We start from the raw sequence: 23,074 nt of genomic DNA, 5'->3' as shown, positions 1-23,074 counted from the left end.
TTTGACCTCTATTAACGGTCGGTTATCATTACAGGTGGTCGGTGTCAGTGGAGTCAAGATTCCGGGAGATGTGGTCGACTCCGTCTCCAATCTCCCCTTCAGTTTTCCGAACACGGGCAGTCTCGTGAGAGAATGTTTTCCCTCTGACATCGCGAACAGAATATTTTCGGTGGCCTGCGACATTCTCGACGCATGTGGCCATATCCACCACATCGGAAACACTGTGTCTGGAAGGACACTCTCCTCCCTGATGATGATTGGGTCCGGTCAGCGTGGCTATTTTCGGCTCGACGACGGGGTGGCGGTGTTGAATTTCCGGATCTACCTTCGGAGCTGTCTCCAGAAGTTGGACGGTGTGATTCCTGTTGCCGGACTATTGATTCTCTGGATCTGGGTGGCTTTGGACGGCTTTCCCCCGGCGGAGAAAGTCGTGTCTGGTTGGCTTGCGTCGGCGGTACTGGTTCTCTGTGACCGGTTGTTTGGTGAACCTGTTCTACGGTATCCACAGAAAAACTCGCCTGATATCGGTTCAGCTGACGGGGAGTGTACGTTAGGTGAGGTTCCTCCACGAAACCTGGTTTTGAGGGTGGCCGGGTGTACTGGCTCATCTGCCACTGGACCAGTTCAAAAACTTTCCCCTTACGGAGAAGTTCATCATACGTCTTGGTCTCCTGGAAGGCCAAGGCCTGTTGTAAGGGCGGAATCAACCTTTGTCGGATAAGTCGGATCTGCTCCACTTCGGATGGTTTGGTATAGGTGAGTTTCTGGAATAAGTTCTGCATCCGGGTAACATATAGGAGCAACTTTTCATCAGGTCCTTGTGTTCGTCTTTTTATTTCTTCCAACAGATTCTCCTCATAGTTGACAGGCAGAAATGCTTCTTTCAGTTGGTTGCTGAAATCTTCCCAGTCCTCGAAAGTACCTCTCCTGGGAATAAACCAATCTCTCGCATCCTTCCGTAGTAATTCATAAACTGATTCGAAAACTTGTTCCAGGGACACTTTACGGGATTCAGCCAGCCTCTCCACTTCCTCAAGGGATCCGGTCACACTTCCAGTGCCATCAAATGAAATGTTCCATTTGTGTACAGGGACAGTCGGTATTGTTGTTCGGGACTCCGGTTCTGATCTGGCAGGTGTTGTGATGACTGGTCGGTCAGGATTTATCCAAGGTGCAGGTAAGTGTGGAAAAGACACCCTTCGTGTAGAATTAATCCATCTACCCTGTGTCAGACCCTCAGGTGTTGTTGTTCTACAGTCCTGTGACTGCGTGAGAGGTATCGCTGGTAACTGTCGCAGTAATGCTGTACATGTCTGCCTTGTCTCATTCATGACCTGTTCTAATGTTGGATTCCTTACAGGTGTTCCAGTATGTGAGACATCGACCGCTACAGGAGGATCGACACCATCTCCCAAGTCGATAAGCGATGGCTCTCGGAGCCCTGAAATCCGTTCCGGTTGAATCGGTGACACACCAGGTGAACTGGGCACCTCCACATCTAAGAGAGACCCCCGATGTCGGTTAGATGGCTGCGGCCGTTCACGATTACTCTTCTGACGTAGCTCCTCTAGTGTTTCCAACGCCTTAGCTGTAGTTGCCTTCATTTGTCCAACTAGTTGTAACTGTGTTGTGTCTGCAGTGGCAATAAAGTCCAGCCTTCCTTGAATGTGTATTAATCGGGTGTAAATTCGCGAAAATTCGTTAGCTGCATTCTCATGATTGAAGTTCTGAAGGGATTCCACCAAATCGGTGAGTTTATTTTGGCAAATCTCAATCTCCGAGGCGGGATTCAATGATGTTGGGGGTAATAGAGGTTCATTAGACTGAAGTACTTGTCGTAGTAGACTCCGTTTAGTCATCACAGTACCCGGTATCGATTGTCCTCTCAGTTGTAATTCGTATGTAAGTTCATCACTGAGTAACCGATTCACATCCATGTTTGACATATTATTTTCAACTAAGTCCGATTCAGAACGCACCAATATTTCACACTCGGTATGTCTTTCACAATCCGTTTAAGTTCTAAGTCCAACCCGGTAAGTTAATCGTTAGCCAACCTATTCGCTTAAGTTCGAAATGGGTATCGGTACACCACACAAAAAAAAAATCAAAGTCAAGTCCCGGTGTATCCAAAAAAAAAAATCTAAGTTCAAGTTCCGGCGCACCAAAAGCAATCTAAGTCCCGATGTATCATAAAAGTTGTACAAGTCCAACGTTACTCGAAAGAAAAAAAAATTCGATCAGTCTCACTAAAGTCCGAAAATATTCGCGAAATACCGCACACAATCGCAAGTCGTTTCGTATAGTCCGGAAAATGTCCCGAAATTCGAATCGCACCAGAACGCACAGGTTAAATTCCAAACAGTTTTTCAAGTTCAATATTCGGAAAATAAATCACAATAATCGAATTTCAGGTTTCAGAAAAATCAGCAATAATTGGTAAGTTTCAACAGTACAGGTCAAAAGAAAATAAAAGCAGGTAGACAAGTTATCAATAGGGTAATAGGTGATTCACTATTAAACTGATAGGTAAATCAAACCTATTAAATTTTACCAATTGTGACAATAAATTTTCAATGTTCGGAAATTCACTCACCTTCAATACGAAATTAAAACAGTTCAATTCAATAAATCAGAAATAATAAGAAATCGGAAATAATTTTCACTGATATTAAGGCGCAACAACAGTTCAGTTTTCAATAACTCAATATAAGTAATCGGCAAAAGGAATAATTAAATAATTTCCAATAGGTTTCAACAATAGGAAAATTTTCAGAATATAGTCCAATTCAATTCACAGTATAACAGTTCAATACAGGGTGGCAGGTAATAAAACACCGTTCAAGTTTATTTTTCACAGTTCTCGGTTCAAGAAATAGTTACTCACTGTTCTTAGATTTTACTCACTGTTTCGGGAATTCACTCACTGTCCGTGTACAATTTCAAGTAATAAAGACTATTTCTTTTATAAGCAGAACGTTTATTCTTCGAAGCTCTACAATTTTACTGCTCTAGACAAAATCTTGTGAACTCTCCTCTTTTTTTTATTGTATCTATAGCAACTGAACCCTTGATACTACGATCTTGCATTAGAAAACGGAACATTCTCCCACCTTGCTATTTTATAAACTTTCATGAAATAGCAACATTCGTTTGAACAATTAAAAACTACAAATGACAAAGTTAACCCGAACATTTTTTGACTGTTTGACAACCTTTTCGAGTTCTGAATATTCGACTCAAAATGTTATCTGCTCTTTCTGATACCTGAGTTTCATGCTCTTTATCTTTGATATTGGATATTTCTGTTTCTTCCTCATACGAGTCTAATTCTAATGGAAAAATTCTTTGAACTGACCGAAGAATTTCTCCTGCACTTGTACGTAAACGTACCAATCTTACCGAACCATCTTTACCAGGAAATAATTCCGTAACACAAGCTAATGGCCAATCTCCTCTTTTGGAATTATCATTTCCAACCAATACAACCTCTCCAACTTTCAACTGTCTCACGGTTTGTGTTTTGAAACGATGTTTCAATTGACCAAGATACTCAATTCGAAACCTTTTCCTCAGTTGTTCACCTATCTTTTGCCTGTATTTTGCACGTCTTGTCAATTTACTACACTCGACAACATCGCAATCGTTAACACCAATTTCCTTTATATCTTGAATGAACATAGCTGGAGTCAAAGGACATAAATCGTCAACAGAATCAGACAAAAAAGTTATAGGTCTACTATTAATTACTGCTTCACAATCACACAATACTGTAAACATTTCTTCGAAGAAGCCTTTCCTAGAGTTCTACGTAATAAATTTTTCAATATACGAATCAACCTTTCCCAAAATCCACCCCACCAAGGAGCAGCTGGAGGATTAAACTTCCATATGATCCTCTCCAAAGAACAAAATTTTGTCACAATGGACCAATCCAAACTCTTGAACATATTATAAGCTCCTACAAAATTAGTCCCATTGTCAGAATAAATAATTTTTGGACGACCCCTTCTAGCAATAAAACGACGAAGAGATTGTATGAATATTTCGGTCGAAAGAGATGTTAACAATTCCAGGTGAATTGCTCGATATACGGCACAGGTGAAAACAGCAATCCAAGCTTTCCGGCCGTCTCTCAAATGGACAGGTCCAGTTAGATCAATTCCGATCACCTCAAAAACCGAAACATCCCTAACACGATCTTCAGGTAGTGCACCCTAGTAAAGATTGGAAACACTACCTATAGTGTTTCCAATCTTTTACTCATAAACCTTTTACATATCACACATTTGGAAATAACCGATCGCACCGTTTTACGTCCACCAATAATCCAATATTTTTCTCTCAGCCGACACAACAATCCTTGAACACCTACGTGGCTTTTTCATGTTCTTCACGTATCAATCTCACTACTAAGGGATGCTTGGGAAGAACAATTGGATACCGAAAGTCAAAACTATCTTCAAGATTTACCAACTTAGTTCTTATTCTGATGAGAGTAATAAATGATGGTTACAGTGATGGCGAATACATTGGGGCACTTTTTTGTGACCTGAGCAAGGCTTTCGAATGTCTTTCACGAAAACAGCTTCTGGAAAAATTGAAATTTTATAAGATTGATCAAAGTGCGATTCTTCTGATCGAGTCCTTCCTCACAGACCGAAAACAGTGTGTAGAGCATGGAGGTTATATGTCTAAAATGTGTGATGTTAAGTGTGGTGTTCCCCAGGGATCAGTTCTTGGGCCCCTTCTCTTTATTATTTACATAAATGACCTTCCAAACAGTGACCACGAAGCTGACTACATCATTTTTGCCGACGACACAACGGTATTAAAAAAAGGCTAAATCCATCGAACTTCTTATGGATAAGATGAATATTTCGTTCTCTGTAGTTTCAGACTGGTTTAGGTTCCTGGGTGTTAATATTGATAGTAAATTATCTTGGAGCTCTCACGTAGATAACGTCTGTCTCGGTGTATCGTCTTACATTTATGCATTGAGGACCTTGGCTGGAGTGGTATCTAGTAGGGTATTGTGTAGTGTTTATCATGCATTTATAGGATCAAAGGCGTCATACGGAATTTTATGTTGGGGCCATGATCCTAACGTAAAGCGACTATTTGGTTTACAGAGAAGAGCTATCAGGGTAATGAGTCAACTTGGTTACAGAGATGACTGTAGAAATGCTTTCAGAGAAAAAAAATTCTCACACTCCCGTGTTTGTATATATTTCAATGTTTGTTATATGTAAGGTCTCATATGGGTGAATATAGGACAAACCAAGAAGTTCATGATGATTGTACACGTCAAAGAGGGCAGATATATACCGACTTCCACAGGATCAATAAAGTAAAATGTGGGGTAACGTATTACGGGCCGAAATTTTTTAATAGGCTGCCCACTACAGTAAAGATGGCTACATTAGGGAAGTTTAAAATTATGGTGAAAGAATATTTACTGCAAAAATGCTTTTACTCAATAGAGGAATACCTTTCTTGTGATTTTTCTGATTTTCAGAAGTAATATATTTTTTGTTCATTTTTTGTTGACGTATGTAAGCATCGTTAGTATGTATTAGCACGAATAAACTATTATAAACTATTATTATTCTCAAAACACCCGATTCATCCTTAAAAGGAAACAAACTCTTAATAGAATCATTCAAAATACTAAATGAATCATGCTGAATCAATCTAAAAATAACTAATTCTGCATCCTTTATCTCTTCAACTGACAAAAATCCACAGTTTATCGTTAGGGTACTTACAATTATGAAGGAATCGTCTAATCCACCCCAACATGTAGACTGTTTTGTAGAATACTGAAAAATATTTATAATACCAGTCATCAGTATGGCTATTAACAACGCAAGAAATGGTAAACTTTTTCTTCTCTCGTGCTACTAACTCCTCGTCATAGCAGAAACTATCTGTTGGCCAATAACTTGCTGAATACCTCAACCATTCAGGTCCCTCCCACCATGCAGAATCTAACAATTTTTTAGCTGTGCATTCTCTGGAAGGTAAATCAGCAGGATTCATAGACCCTGGAACAAATCTCCATTGTTCCTTTGAAGAAACTTTCAAAATTTCATCGACTCTGTTACGAACAAATATAGCCCACTGTTGGTCTTGTCTAATCCAACCTAATACTGTAGAAGAATCTGTCCAAAAATAATATTCAGCATCATGGAAAACATTCGATTCATATAAATTTCTAACTAGACGCGATCCAATCGTCGCCGCAATGAGTTCTAAACGCGGTATAGACATCTTTTTCAAAGGAGCAACTTTGGACTTAGCTTGAAGCAACTGAACAACAACGCCCGATTCCGTCTGAATTCGCAAGAAGGAAACAGCAGCATAAGAAGATTGAGATGCATCACAAAATATATGAATTTCTAGTTTCAACCATCTGCTATTCTTGTAAGCTGAAAAGTATCGAGGGATTCTTATTGAAGACAAATATGATATTCTTTCGAACCACTTCAGAAATTCACTCTTGATTGATCCATCCAACTCATCATCCCAACCAATTTTCTCTTTCCATGTGAGCTGTAACAACAATTTGGGGTAAACAGTTACGGGACAAGTAAAACCAATAGGGTCAAATACTCTATGTGCTATCGATAAAATAGTTCTTTTAGTTATTTTCTCAAACTTCAGATTGCCCCAGTTACTGGAATTTATGGCTAATGTATCTTCCTCTCTATCCCATAGTAAACCAAGTACATTAGTAATACTGTCGATTCTATCAGATGGGTAAAAAGAACTATTATGCTCCCACCCTCGCAAATCAAATTTAGCTTTACTCATTATATCTTTAGCTCTCGAAATGAAATTCAAAAGTTCCTCCTCACTATCTACACTGGTTACACAGTTATCAACGTAGAAACTATTCATGAGCTTTTCTATAACATAACATGAAAAGGAACACTTGTCTCTCAAAGAAATCTCCAATTCTTTCTGTAAATGGTATTGAATTACAGCACCTAAAAGAAATGGGCTACTTATTACTCCAAACACTACTCGACGATGCCTGAACACACATAAGTTACCATCAGGTTCCTTCCACAAAAATCTTAAATAATCCCGTTCAGACTCACTCAAACCTATCTGAAGGAATGCCTTTTTAATATCAGCAACAACACCGTATTTTCTAAATCTGAATCGGAATAAAATTGAAGGAATCTGCTCAATTAAATTCATGCCTTTTTCCAAACAACTATTCAAAGAAGGACTGTGTTTCTCATGCGCAGATGCATCAAAAACTGGTCGAACTGGAGTAGTACTATTCATCTTCAATACTGGCCTGTGAGGTAAATAATGACCACTAATACCAGTCTCCCCGTGGAAAACTTTTTCAATGATACCTTCAGACAACCAATCTTTGAACACATCTTCATACTTTGAGTAATACCCATCTTTCATCAGCTTACTAATTGTAAAATTGAGTCTACGAACAGCCAATTTGTAATTTGATGGAAGCGGTGGATGTCCTTCGATCCAAGGAAGATGAACAACATATCTACCATCAGATTCAACTGCTACAGTTTCTTTAAAATGCCTCAATGCTGCTTGCTCCATCTCTTCTCTAGATTTTGATTCAACTGGATCCCTAATACCTAAAATATCCAAATCCCATAAATCCTTGATTTTCAAATCATCTACAAGCATTGAAGTACTATACATAACATTACCAGTTGAAGTTTGATCGAAATTTGAAACATTATTTTTTCCCATCAGAGTCCAACCCAAGAACGTTTCAATTGCTGTAATTCCTGAAGGTAACTGAATAATTTTACCTGTCAATAATTTACCAGCAACATCTGCCCCTATTAAAATTTCTACTTCGAGTGCCTCATCGTCCCTTATGATCACATCATTATTCAATAAATTTTCTACTAGAGAACTTTGACACACGGAACCGATTCTACCACAAATTCTCTCCTGGTCTAAAGTAAGGAAATTGCAAAAATATTTTCTATCCAAATCGCACAAAAATTGTCAATGAATTTTCCTTACAAGCACTAGACTCGTTCGTTGGAAGTTTTGAATTAACGTCTGTCATTGGACACATCACCAAGTAATGCCTTTTTCGACATTTTTCACATCTCATGTGAACTTTACATTTCTTGGCAGTATGACCACGTCTGAGACATATGAAACAGTATCCCTTTTTTAAAATGAGCTGTTTTTTATCAGAAAGAGAAATACCTTGTGAATTCGAACATTCAAAACTCTTATGCTCTGAACGTCCGCAAAAAATACAAGAAACAACTTCGTTATTTGTGGTCACGAGTTCAGAAGCTGTATATGGAGTTGCTTTGTTGTTTTCTGTCGTCATCATCTTCTTCTGTTCCTTCGCCCTGGCAGATCCTACTCCTGACTTCGCCATTGAAACTTTCTCTTCATTCTCAACTTCATTCCTTATAAAATCCATAAGTTTCTTCACTTTGTCTTGAGATTTCGCTGCCGCTGTATCTGCCGAATACGAACGCTGCCATATCCGCAAGAGCTCCTCAGGAAGACAGGATTCTACCAATGGAAATAACATGGCTGAACATTTATCTGATGTGATTCCCAGTGATTCAAGAGCTCTCAACTGACATTCCAACTTGTCATATAACATTGACAGGGACTTTGTGTTTGATGTTAGTAATCCTATCAAATCTCTTATATATAATTCAATAAGGAGTTCTTCTCTTCCGAACCGGGACTTCAGAGCCTCAATTGCCTTAGGATAATTCTCGAAGGTGGGTGGAAAACTCTCCACGACAGTTCTTGCTCTTGACTTAGGTATTGTCGATAGAATTAGGTACTGAAATTTCTCCTCATTGTCCATGGTGGGATCTTCATCTAGTTTCTTAAATAATCCCCAAAAATGCAGCCAATCTCGAATATCACCACCAAACTTTTTCAACTCTATCTGTGGAAGCTTAAATTTTCTTTGGAGCGTACCAACTTCGCCTTCTGAGGAAGATATTTCGCGAACCTTTTCTGTGGAAGATGAAAATCTTTCTTTTATAACATTGAATTTCAATGAATATTCTTCCACACTATCACAGTCTGTTTCAATATCGGTGTCACTCATATTTTCTTCTATCATGAAGTTAAACACCTCCTTGTCTAAGGTCCTGATCTCTTCATATTTACTCTCCAGAACTTGAAAAGCCGCTTTAACTTCATCACTATTAAAATTCCCATTGGAAATCCGGCTTTCAATATTGTTGTAGATCTTTGTGAAAATTCTTCGGTGTACTGTTCTTGCTTTCTTTGCCTTATCCATAATTCTTACTTGAATGTGTGTCTTGAATGTGTCCTGTCACGGTCGCCAAAAATGTACAATTTCAAGTAATAAAGACTATTTCTTTTATAAGCAGAACGTTTATTCTTCGAAGCTCTACAATTTTACTGCTCTAGACAAAATCTTGTGAACTCTCCTCTTTTTTTTATTGTATCTATAGCAACTGAACCCTTGATACTACGATCTTGCATTAGAAAACGGAACAGTCCGGTTAATGTTTCTCACCTCTGTTGTTTCCTTCTAGATTTTGCACAGTCCCTGCTCGGGCGCCATTTTTGTAACGCGCGTTTCTCGGAGAAGCCTTAAATCTCGAGCGCCAGCTATTCTTTTCAATAGGAAGAACAGCAAACCTACCAGAGTAGCTGCTAGCCGGAGACAGAGCTCGATGTTGTCTAGGGCGGTAGCGACAACGAAGAAGTCAAAATCGAATTATGTAAAAGTTTATTCACACCTTCGGAAACTAATTATATGTACAAGGGAGATATGTGTGATATAAAATATGAGTGATTCTATCAGTGAAAATACATTCGGGAAATCTTATCCGGTCACGAGCACTTTATGAAATTTATACCGGGTGTAGTGAAAAATTAACGGTTCAATAAAAATGCGCCAACCAGAACTGACGAATGCTAAGGACTTGCTATACGGTATCGGTATGTAGTTGTATTTCTCCGGAAATGAAACACAACAAGGGCGGATCCGTTCGAGACTTTTATTCGCTGCCCCAAGGGTTATAGCACGCCATGACTGACAGCGAAGAAAATGTCTATTTTTAACGCAACTACGGGATTTCACTGACTACGTGCGGTATCTCTTATTCTCTGCCCCAAGGGTTATAGCACGCCATGACTGACAGAAAAGAAGAGATTTCGGATTTAACACTTATGACGCGGAACGCGGACAGGGGGGTTGACGGAACTTTCCCTTCAGTACCCCAAGGGCTAGGGCGGACCTGTTCGAGACTTTTATTCGCTGCCCCAAGGGTTATAGCACGCCATGACTGACAGCGAAGAAAATGTCTATTTCGCGCAACAGGGTAAAGAACGATAAAATACAACAGAAAACGATACAGTACAGCAGTGTCAAAGTTAAGGAAGTAACGGCGTAGGTCTAACAAAGAAACTGAACGGTACAGACGGGGACCTACCTCCTTTGTTTCAAGCACTCGAAACTCAAAGGATTTAAAAGAAAACTCAAAAAATTAACTCTAAGCACTGATGCCAACACAAAATGATTATTCCTCAACGGCGAAAGAAATACCGAAAATTAACTGAATCTAAAAAGAAGTCACCACGTTAGAAAGCGAAAAATCGAAAATACTCAAGCGAAGGGAAAGCACTGAAGTAAAATTCAAAAGTGTAAAGTCAGCCGAAGAACTGAAGTAACAGTCGAAAAGTGGAAAAGTCGAAAAGTGACCGTCGCGGGGGAAAATTTGCTTTTATAGGCATATCCCCTCTCACGGTAAAAATCTGAAAATTCCAGAATGCGACAAGAATGAAAAACGTCGTCAGCTCCGGTTTATCGCATATCAACAGATGAAAAACGTCGAAATCTTCAGCGGCATGTAAGAAAAACAACGTGAAATACAGATAAGCGGTTTTTTACATTTACTCTGCCTGTCGGAATGAACGTACGGAATATTCGAGAATTAAAATATTTTCAAAGACGGAAATTTAAAACGAAAAAATGCACTAAGATGAACTCCAATTTTCCTCAGAAAACTGGACTTCATCACAGTACGGTTCAGTGGTTTTTCCTTTTCGATATTTGGTACTAAACTAAAACTAATGTTTTGCCCGTTAGTCTTTACACTTTATGTGTTTTCGATTGTTATTTATATCTAAAACAATGAAGGTACACATATATTTCAACTGTTCAGTCCTGTTTTGGGCGGAGAGGAGATATGAAAATGTTTCAAGGACTATAACGTTAAAAAAAAACAACTTATCTTTGAAGTGCTTCCTACCCTTCCAACCAACAAAACTCTGTGATTCACCCAAATACTTGAGAGCAGGATCAAAACAAATCCTCTATACCACAGGTGTTGTTGCATACCAAGGAGTACTCAACAGCAATTGGACACTTCGTTGGGTACTACCCTCGGTACTACCTTAGACCTGGTAGTGTGTTATTAAACAAGGAGGGCACATCGAATTATCTATATCTCGGTAACAGTAAGTGGTAGAGAAAAACTAAATGCAGATTTGAAAAGAGTAAAATGATAGCAAATCGTAGTTATCCCTACAGTGTGGGGTACACTGTAGGGTGAAACAAAAATTCGCTTCGAAAACTCGTAAAGTATAAATGAGCAAAATGAACAGACTAATGAACAAAACTGAGAAAAACGAGAGCTTTCGAATGAAACCAATAATGGAAAGATCCGTTGAGGTGCCCTTCTAGTGTAATATTAGGTACACTGCTGGTACACTAGCAGGGCACTTTGAATTGTCTATAGCTCAATATACATAGGTGAGCAAAATAAACAGAGTGGCGAGTAAAACGGAACAAAACGAGTGCATTAAAATGATAAAAATTCTTTGAGGTGCCCTGCTAGTGTATAGTCGCTTTTTACCTGTAATTTCGTTATTGATATACCTACATAAGATTTGAAGCGAAATTTCAGGTAGCACTCGATAATTCTTCAATATGAGGCAACATCCCTCGTCCCAATTCAAAATGAATGGGTTGTGCTCACCCCAGCTACGACGGTTGCTGTTACGAGGATTTCGAATCAGAAATTAACGGATCAGAGCGATTTTCCACATTTTCCGAAAAATCGAGGTATTAAATTTTCGTTGAAACGTATGAAAGTGCTTCATACTTCACTCATCTGGATATGAACGGTTCTTGACAGCAATATCTTACGGAGATCAATCATGATCATTACAACGAACTAAACTGCGAATCTTATGTTGAGGAATATATAAAGTCAGACTCTTATATGACTGTTCAGTCATAAAGGAAAATACAATATGTGTAATCTTGAGTTATGCGCTGACGGCTTGTTGTAGTAGATCGTAGGAAACCGAGCAAATACCAACAACAAACAGAAGCATCCTCCACTATCGGGAGTTAATGGGTGCATTAGATCATTTCGAGGTACGTACTAATTTGTTTATTAGTAATTACGTTAATTGATAAATCAAATTTGATGAACAAGGTACCTTTATGTTCACAGATTTGCCTCTAATGTTGATTTCTTCTCTTCTTTCTAGTAGACAGTAGACGGCTTTTTCAGGAAACCATTTAATGTGTCCCTATATGATTATAGACTATCCTATTGTTATAATACATGTTCTCCCACTGAAAATGCTTCAACTCTAGGTAGGAATGCCCAAGGTGATTCTGAATAACCAATGATTAAGGAGTATTAGAGGAGCTCAATATTCCATACGTTTATTAACGTACTCACGTATGTATCATAATACATAAATCTACGCTTAGTTTATTGATGTGAAATGTGCAAGGCATATTATTATTATATATCAGAAGGTCATAGTGGGCCTCGAATTGCCCTGTATTTCTTTCTATTGGAGGCTTTCGAACTACCTATACATAATATAATAGAATTTCCAAATTCGTTTTATTTTTGCAGAAAAAAAACTTCTTAGGGTTTTCACTCCCAATCTGTGGAACATAATCAATTGAAAAATTGAAATAAACGATTTGTTCCTGCGTAAATTCTTGCACTAATTTGTCAGGAGTAAATCAACTAGAACAAATTGTTGCCTGACAATGAACGGAAAATAAAGAACATTGAAATTATAATTTTATATTGTAACGTTTCGGAGTCTATAGACTCCTTCATCAGACGAAAATCAATTTTCGAAAATCTTCTGAATTGTATCTTTTGTTTCACATTAATTGTCAATACATAGAAACAGAGACTGCATAGAAACGTCTAGACCTCTAAAAATAAGAAAACGCGAACACTTCGGCAAGTTAGCATTTGTAACCGAAACAGGTCTCCGCAAAATAAACTATGTTTTCATCTTCGTCAAGTGTTTGAATGATACCCGTGAACGTAATACCCCAAATTGGTACCCCGACCTGATTCGCAACTAAGAAAGGAGGTTTACGTTTACGAAATATCGACACGGAAGTTACGCGAAGGGTGGTTTTGAAAATGGCTTCTTAATCCGATGAAATCGCCAATGTAGAAGTGACCGGAGACTCCATCAGTGCAGCGCGAGATCTGGCCATTTTTATAACTGACCGAAAATAAAGAGGAAAAATGATATAATCTGAAAGCAGTCGTACACAAATAAAGTAACATAAGTACAGATAGTCCGGGAGGTGGTGTCACTTTTGAACTAGTGATCGATCTTCACACGAATTTTTTAGGATGAGTAGTTCTCCAATTGTACATATGAGGTCCGCGCGTCAGTCAGTCCAATAGCGGTGGGCTAAAAAAAAAGTGATTGATCTCCACGTGAAACTTTGTAATAATGTAAATTATTCATGATTATGAGTGAAAATGGGCGTCAGTCACTTTCCCGATGGTGGAAACATCGTCAGTCAGGCGGTTGAAGTGTCGTAGTCTAGAACGCGTGTTATCAATATTGGTATAATAGATACAGGGTGTTTCATCATAAACTGGACAAACTCATATGACGTGTAGAGAACATCGGGAGAATCATTTTTTTCTTATGAAATATTTCCCGTTTTCGAAGCATAAGGGAGATACACGGTGTTTAATGTCATTTTCGAGCGTTATTATATTGAGTGTGGTCGGTTATGTATAAGACTGGAAGTAATGGTTTCTTGTCATATCGTAGTATTTTTGGATGCTTCATTCAGAAATGGTGTAGAGCACCGAAAAAAAAATTACAAAATGGCGGAAAACTTGCAATGTTCGTGATTTTTTTTTTCGGTTGCCAAATTGATTTTCATTTCCTAAATTAACACAATTTTTAAAGGATATCTGTGAAAAAATTTTTCCAGAAATCGAACACAACTTTTTTTTTTACATGTCTACAGCGAAAAAAAAATTTCACTCGAAATTGATGAAATTTTTCACGATTGTACTTACTTTCATACCTAACACGAATATCAAAACAGAATCGAAAAATATCAAACGGTTTCGTTTTTACAGCCATTCAAATGTCCCGTTCGAATATCTGAAATAATAAAAAAACATGACACAGCTTGTGTTCTTAGGCCCATAATTTTTGAATTTGTATGTCGAAACATTTCAGATTGCAAAATGAATTTAAAAAAAATCAGTGAAACTTCATTGAGAGTCGAACTCCCTGCTCTGAGTTAAGTACCTATTAAAATAATTGTGGAATCTGAATTGAGACTGTTCAAAGGTTTTTAATTTTCGTTGCCAAGCAATGGCAGCTCATAGAAGTTGACAGAGTATTTGAATTTAACTGAATATAATGTTGCAACTATCTTGAAACCAATTTATGCAGTTTGAGTAGAAATTGGCGGTTAATACTTCCCAGATATTAATGGCATGGCATTATTGCGGAAATTTCTACGAATAATTCCACAATTTCACAAACGCAACAAAAAAAACCTATTAGTATAAAATTTATTCATAATTCGTTCTCAAAAATATTGCCATTTTTCAGGATACACTTTCTCGCCCTTTTCGCCACACTATCCACCGCTGAACGAACCATTTCCGGGTTTGGGCGAATCTCTTCGGCGGCTGATTCGATTCTTTGAATCAGTTCTTCTCTCGAAGTCACTGGAGCTCGCTTATCATAAACAAGACTCTTCATATGACCCCAGAAATAACAATCCATAGGTGTAAGATCTGGAGAACGAGGAGGCCATGCGACAGGTCCCAATCGGCTGATCCATCGGCGAGGGTATTGAGCCTAAAAATTCCCGTACACTCCTCACTGTGTGAGCAGGGCAACCATCATGCTGGTACCATATTCTTTGAAAGTGACTCAAAGGAATATCTTCCAATAGATCGGGCAGAGTTTCCCTCAAAAATTGATTATAGCCATTTCCAGTCAATGTTTCAGGAAGAATGTACGGTCCTATAATGAATCCATCCTTCATTCTCGCCCAAACATTGACAGAAAATCTCTTCTGGCTATTTTTTGCTACTGTTGCATGTGGATTTTTCCTTTGCCATATTATATTATTTTTTTTGTTGAAGAAACCATCTCTGTGGAATGTTGCTTCATCCGTAAACAGTATGAGACGTAGGAAATTCCTATTCTCACGTGTCCTTCTTAAAATAAATTCACAGAATTCTTTCCTCTTCTCAAAATCACCTTCTTCTAAGGTTTGACATGAATGGAAATGGTACGGATGGTAGCGATTTCTTTTCAAAACTCTCCATACAGTGGATTTACTCTTATTCACACTTGGATGATTTGTTAGAGTTCTCGTTGATACCATCGGATTTTCACTCACTAAATCCAGGATACGTTCTTCGTTATTTCGGATTGTTTCCTTCTTCTTGCGGTGAAGAATACCTTCTTCACGTAATTTACGCACTGTTTCTATGAAAGTTTTAAAATTAGAAACGTTTCGGCTTGGAAATCTGCGAGCGTAAATTTCCCTTGCTTTTCTCCCTGAGGAATTCGCTTCATAATAAGCCTGAACCATATCATTTTTTTCTAAAAGTGAATATTTCATTTTCGTTTGCATACAAATCGTTTCAATATACTCGAATTATTCAGTAAAATTCAAATACCCTGTCAAATTCTATCAGCTACTGTTGCTCGGCAACGAAAATTAATATGTATACTCAGAACCTTAGAACAGACTCATATTTCACATTAATACTTAACTCAGAGTAGGGAGTTCGACTCTCAATGAAGTTTCACTGATTTTTTTAAATTCATTTTGCAATCTGGAATGTTTCGACATACAAATTCAAAAATTATGGGCCTAAGAACACAAGCTGTGTCATGTTTTTTTATTATTTCAGATATTCGAACGGGACATTTGAATGGCTGTAAAAACGAAACCGTTTGATATTTTTCGATTCTGTTTTGATATTCGTGTTAGGTATGAAAGTAAGTACAATCGTGAAAAATTTCATCAATTTCGAGTGAAATTTTTTTTTCGCTGTAGACATGTAAAAAAAAAAGTTGTGTTCGATTTCTGAAAAAAATTTTTCACAGATATCCTTTAAAAATTGTGTTAATTTAGGAAATGAAAATCAATTTGGCAACCGAAAAAAAAAATCACGAACATTGCAGGTTTTCCGCCATTTTGTAATTTTTTTTTCGGTGCTCTACACCATTTCTGAATGAAGCATCCAAAAATACTACGATATGACAAGAAACCATTACTTCCAGTCTTATACATAACCGACCACACTCAATATAATAACGCTCGAAAATGACATTAAACACCGTGTATCTCCCTTATGCTTCGAAAACGGGAAATATTTCATAAGAAAAAAATGATTCTCCCGATGTTCTCTACACGTCATATGAGTTTGTCCAGTTTATGATGAAACACCCTGTATATGCTGTCCGAGGGGTAGGAAGAATCACAGATGTATCAGACTTCGCTATCATATGTAACTAGACTTTTGGAACGCTCAGAGTGTCAGTCAGACCACACGTCGGTACTCAGGCCTGCCGCAGACATGCAATTTTTAGTTTTGCAACTGTTTAGTTGCAGAAGTGAGTACAATGCATTTATATGGGGCCGCGCAGACATGCAACTGAAAAGTTTTGCGATCGAATAGTTTCATCCTCGACACAAACTAAGCGATTGCGTATGTGTGCGCCTTCGAACCGCTTGCAATCAAACTGTTGCGCAACTGAAAAGTTACATGTCTGCGGCAGGCCTTAAAGGTCACTTATCTGACTTATTTACCGGGTGGCCTAGACGAGATATAGCAATACCGGATGTGCCATTTGAAATAAAAAAGATTTTGACAATTATTTGTAGTTGATGTTTGAGAATTAATTATGATCACTCTGTATATTCCAGAGTTGAAATTTTTTATTATATGTAGGGCTAGCCAACTTGTCTACTCGAAAAAATACTGTCTGTATCGCTAGCGTAACTAGTTTCTTCATTAATTGCTATTTGAAAAATTTCCAATTTTTCGCCATTATCCCGTAACGGGTGCTTCTGAGGTATAAAGTGATATGAAGAAACTCATCCAAATTTGAGCTTGCCATTCCATTTTTGTGGTCAAATACAGGGTGTTACATTTAAAAAAGTGTAAAATTGGTCAACATCTTTGTTTTCGAATACCCTGTATATATGACAATAATTCTGAATTGTGCCTACACACACCACAAGAAAAGATTTTCAAATGAGCGCAACATCTGGGGTGGGCCACTCGGTATATCCATCGTTTCGAATTAGGCTCTACAGTTAACGAATTTTCACAGAAAGAAACCCTATTACAAAACGTGGATAAGCCTCCATCACTGAAAGTCTAAATTAGTAGCATTCCCTCTATTCAAGATTGTCAACTTACCGTTTCTATTCTCGCTGTCGGCAGGTTTCATCTGAATGGGGTGGTGCATCTGAAACAGAAAGGAACGTCATCAGTCTAATGGATCATTAACATGAAAAGGGGTCGTATTCACGATTCAAGTCGGCATCGAACTTTGGCGCTCTACTTCTGAATAAAAACTTGGCGGAGATATTTCTCGGAGGTCTGCAGAGCTTTGAAAATATCTGTATCTACTGTTCTGTGCTACGAAGTAACTTATTCGAGGGTTTTCTATATTATATGGAGATATATTTTATGATACTCTGAAGGATCCATGAATTAGATATTGATAGAGGCAAATTCAACAATTTGCTGAATGTCTATCAACACTGTCAACAGGCTTTTAGAGAACTTTCTTCAACCTAACAATGAACGAGTTGCCGCCATTTTCTGTGTTCTTCTTTTATGTTTCATGGAAGTACATTCAAATATTGTACGATTTCAAATATAGTAATATTTCAGATGACACACAGGAATTTTCATTTATCTGCTTCCTCATTAGAAGAACCTTTACACCTCATACCTTCACCTGGCGTACTTCACCTTCACTTAAAGTCTCCTTACATATAAAACACAATCCCATGCTGGGACTGGGATCAGATATTTTGTAGTTTTTGAGTTCAAATGGCACTGCAAGATGGGCAACAAGCCAATTGAGATATTGATAATCATAGAAACAGATAAAGAATTTCTTCTATTTGAATCATCAAGTAGGTCTAGCGTACCTACCAACAATTCAATAATCTTACAGCGTTGCCAAATGTCAGTAAGCTAAGTTTCCGTTAAGCGGTACCGGTACAAAGGAGATGATTTTTGGGTGAAACTTGAGTCTAACTGGTACATAGCCAAGAGGGACATTTAGGGGTAAGCGATTCAAACGGTCGTGAATCTTGGAAACTATTGGGTCTACAGAGACAATTCTAGTATCATATTATAGCAAATTGAGTAGTCTTCGAAGACGTTCTGAAGTAGTTTTTTTCAAAAAACTAGTCCTTCGGGGTTATAATTGCTAAAATTCGAAAAAAATGATATTTTTGTAGTTTTATCGATTTTTGACAAACTTGCGTTCGGCGCTCGAGGTCACAAACTAGGATTATTCACAAGGCCAACATCATAAACACGTCTGCAAAAAATCAGAACTACCGGATTTGAGGCATACTACCCCATACTTCGAGGCGACAAAGTTATTGGACTACAATACGTCCCGCAGGAAATAATAGAGAACGACCAGGTTAAAATCTAATATTATAAGAATAATAATAAATCTTTATTGCCATAACAATGTCATACATAGTTGGTTACATTTGGTAGTGCAAAAGTATGGGCATATCACTAAGCGATATCTTCCTGCCTACCCTAATTATTGTGGAAAACAGAGAGTATAAGGACACAATTCTGCTTATTGCACAAGCAGGTCAATAACAAACAAAGGAACAATCAAACTAAACGGCAGACAGTTAACATGTTCAAATTAATCTAACAATGTCCTTAAATAAACCTTTTCCTCCATCTGAAAATTATTATCACGTTGTTCTTCACTTTAAATTGATAATAAGATAAATCAAATGTCAAAACCACAAAACACAACACGTAAAACTTTTCAGTTTGACACAGTGACATCTGAAATCATAGAGCTCCCATCATTCCTTGGCCTCAACAGTCCTCCTTCACCGGATAGCCGGTCGAAACTCAACAAAAATGAATAAATGTTGCTAATCTTCTTGATATTGTAGCCAGGCCGGTCCTGGCGGCAGCTTAATTCTGGGAGGACTGCGGCCGCTACCTTCTTGAAGGATCGCGAATGGCACGGATATGTTTATGGCGCCTATATAAGCCCAGCGGAGGAGCAGGTAGTTCAGTACAGTATAGTTCACAGTGCAAGTGACTAGTGGAAATAAATAGTAGTGACATAGCTAGTTTGTGAGTTATAAGTGTATTAAGTGTAAATAAATAATTTTAATCAGTCGGACGTTTTAATTGAGCGAAGAAAACGTTACATTGGTGACAGGTGTGAGGTTCAACATCGCTCGAATTGAAGAAATATTTTCGGTTATTTGGAATTCATGTGACCATAAGATTACAGAACGCGATGGAGACTTAAGCGGTAATGGATTTTTTCAGTAAGATGAACGAAAGAATGGAATAAAATTCTCCAAAAATGAATGAGAAAATGGACGAAAACGCTCGTAAGCTGAACAAATGGTCCAAATGGAAGAAAATTCTAGAAGATTGAATGAGGAAATTGACGAGAACTCCTGTAAGTTGAATGAGCAAATGGAAGAAGATTCTAAACGATTAAATGAGAAAATTGACGAGAAATTGAATGAGAAAATGGACCAGATTAGGGAAAATTGTAATGATGTGCTGAGTCAACTTATAGATAAATTGGATGAGAAACTGAAAACCATAAATTCGATTAAAGTGGACGAGAGATTCAATATAGTACCTAAGTGAAAAATTTGACGAAATTGATGAAAAGTTTGACAAGCTTAACAGAAAGTTTGAAGAAATGGCAGGAATAATTGAACATCATTCCACATTGATAGATTCTTTGAAAACAATGTCAAATAGAACAGATATTCTGGCTTCATCACCTTACAGCACATCGAAAGCGGAAAATGATGGCGATGCTCATCTACAACAAGTTTACCATGCACAAATAGAGAACCGAGTGCGGAAAACAGTGGAAAATCTCCAGGAGTTTCAAGCTGATGTGGCAAAATAAGTCAGGCTGGCTTATCCATCTGCTCCTAATAGCTTCCTGGAACAGCTATCAATCCAAACATTTGTGGATGGGATAAAGGATAATGAAATACAACAAGCCCTGAGACTAGCACGTCCTAGAAGCATAGATGATGCCTTAGCCCAGGCTTTGGAAATTGAGGTAGCGAAGCAAGCGTCGCATAGAGGGCACCTTCGTGTAAGACAAGAGCAAGATACAGACCAATCTATTGAGGAGATTGTTAGAGGAGATTGTTAGAGAAGAAGTCCGCAGAATATCGCTTGCTAGGAAAAAGGATACTGTGTGCTGGAACTGCAAAAATAAAAAGCATTTCCAGCGAAATCGTACGGAATTTGAAAGAGCTACAGCTGGGAAACTAAAAGGAGTCTCTGTGGTAGAAACTGGCTCGACCAAAACCATTGGGTGTCTCCAGAATTCCAGCCATTGTTCGCTCCTGGAAGAAAGGATAGATTTAAGGCGGACCACCGCAATCGGAGACGACTGGCTACCTGAAGAAATTCAAAAAGCACAAGAGGAAGATGACGATTTGAAAGTAATCCTGAGTTGGAAGAAGAGCGGTAGACGACCTACTTGGGAAGAAGTATCCAGACTGAGCCAGAATATAAAGTCGTATTGGGCACAATGGGAAAAGTTGAAGATTGATGGAGGTCTTCTGAACCGTTGCTGGAAAAATGAAAATGGAACTGAGCAGAGACTTAAGTTGATTGTGCCGAAGAGCCGTGTGACAGACATTCTGACCAGACTACATAATGGAACTTCAGGTGGACATTTCGGGATAACTTATGTAGACGTTGAAAAAAGTTAGGCCGCGATTATATTGGCTAAATTGTAGGGACGTTAAAGATTGGTGTAGAAGATGCAAGGTTTGTGCTGCTGCTTACGGACCTTATGGTAAAGGAAAAGCACCAATGAAGCAATATAAGGTCGAATCCCCATGGAAACAAGTACATTTTGGTAGCGATGGATTATTTCACAAAATGGGTGGAATGCTACGGTATTCCTAATCAAAAGGCAAGTACGGTAGCTGATAAATTGGTCAACGAATCCTTCTGCAGATTTGGAATACATCTAAAGCTGCACTGTGATCAAGGCCAAAATTTTGAATCGAAGTTATTCCAAGAAGTATGCAGGAAATTAGAAATTCACAAAACAAGGACTACACCTATCGATTGAAATTTATTCTGGGAGGATTCTGCATCTCTTCATAAACTTTTTAGGGTTTTCACTCCCAATCTCTGAAACAAAATCAATAAAAAATGAAATCAACGATTTGCTCCAGCGTAAATTCTTGCACTTATTTGTCAGGAGCAAATTAACTAGAAAAAAATTGTTGCCTGACAATGAACTCAAAATAAATAACGTTGAAATTATAATTCTGTAACGTTTCGGAGTCTATATCAGACTCCTTCATCAGACGAAATAGTTATTTTCCTATCAAGTGCGGAAAGTGATACTTGCCCGCACGAAACTGCCGTTGCCCGAACGATGCGAAGCAGAGTTCGGGTAAGCAGTTGAGTGCGGGCAAGACACTTTCCGCAAGAGTTAGGAACAATATTTTTTCTACAAGCGCTTGAAATATATAAAAGTATCCATTTCACGAAACATATCATATCTCATTTGATTAATTTATATAATTATTCCCGCAAATGCGTGCGGGAAAGAAATAGCAGGCGTTTTTCCCGCACCTTTCGGGAAAGTGACTCTTTGCAACTTGGAATGCGTGCGGGAAAAGGGTTGAACGCGCACGCTTGTAGAAAAAATCTATTTTTTAGAAAATCTTCTGAGTTGTGGTTTTTGTTTGACATTAACTGTCAACACACAGAAACAAAGACTGCAAAGAAACGTTGATTCATTTAATTTTGAAATTACCGGATGACAGTTCCTTCTTTAGTAAATTGATCCAAATATGCATAGAAATACCAAACGAGAAGAAGTCCGACTCCCGTACTAAATGTATTGACACTGTTTGTAATCTATGATTTCTAGGCACTACAACAGCGCTGCTCCAAAATCGCACCGACGGAAATCGGAACTACTGCTCTGCGGCATCGGTCGTAGGTGGCACGCCAAAACCTATTCATTCGATTTTTTGAACCCCAGTAGACTTTGCGTCGTCTTACTTGTAATTCACAAATGAAACTATTTCATTCATTTGCAACAAAACTAAAGATACTACATTAGGTACCGATAAATTGATGACAAATTTGTTGATTGAAAAATGAATCGTGATTGTAAAAGTATTCAAGTACAAATTATTGGAAAATAAAATAAGAGCAGTTTAGGAAGGAGCGGAATTTTTATTGACCCTTAAACCATATCTCTAAGGAGTTGTTCTGCAGAAAATGATATTGGTTAGGAATATAACGACATAACTATTACATTAAACCAGAAATGAAATATAGGTATTCATGTAATTGCTCCTGTTGACTGGATATTCGAAGTCTTCTCTTCGGTAAACTCTCTGTTTCTTCTGGTAAACCATTTTCGAGAAAAATTTGTTGAAGGAATGTTGAGTTTTCAAATACTGAAAATACATCCATAAATAAGTAGGTACTCAGTTGCAAAATTGTACTTCATCTTAAATTAG

At 38.0% G+C, this 23,074-nt stretch overlaps 1 protein-coding gene across 6 annotated transcripts in view; it reads right to left on the bottom strand.

Moving 5' to 3' along the window:
• LOC123314392 (CUGBP Elav-like family member 1) overlaps nucleotides 1-23,074 on the bottom strand; it is a 746,764-nt gene that overhangs the window by 89,287 nt on the left and 634,403 nt on the right. For all 6 annotated transcript variants that reach the window (XM_044899671.1, XM_044899672.1, XM_044899670.1 and 3 more), the window contains one exon: nucleotides 17,727-17,775. In XM_044899671.1, coding sequence (XP_044755606.1) covers nucleotides 17,727-17,775 — 49 coding nt within the window. The remainder of the gene's footprint in view (nucleotides 1-17,726; nucleotides 17,776-23,074) is intronic.

The sequence above is a fragment of the Coccinella septempunctata genome, chromosome 5 (genome assembly GCF_907165205.1).
Source record: "Coccinella septempunctata chromosome 5, icCocSept1.1, whole genome shotgun sequence".
Classification (NCBI taxonomy): domain Eukaryota; kingdom Metazoa; phylum Arthropoda; class Insecta; order Coleoptera; family Coccinellidae; genus Coccinella; species Coccinella septempunctata.
The sequence above is the reverse complement of the archived record's forward strand: the minus strand, read 5'-3'. Positions and strand labels throughout refer to the sequence as shown.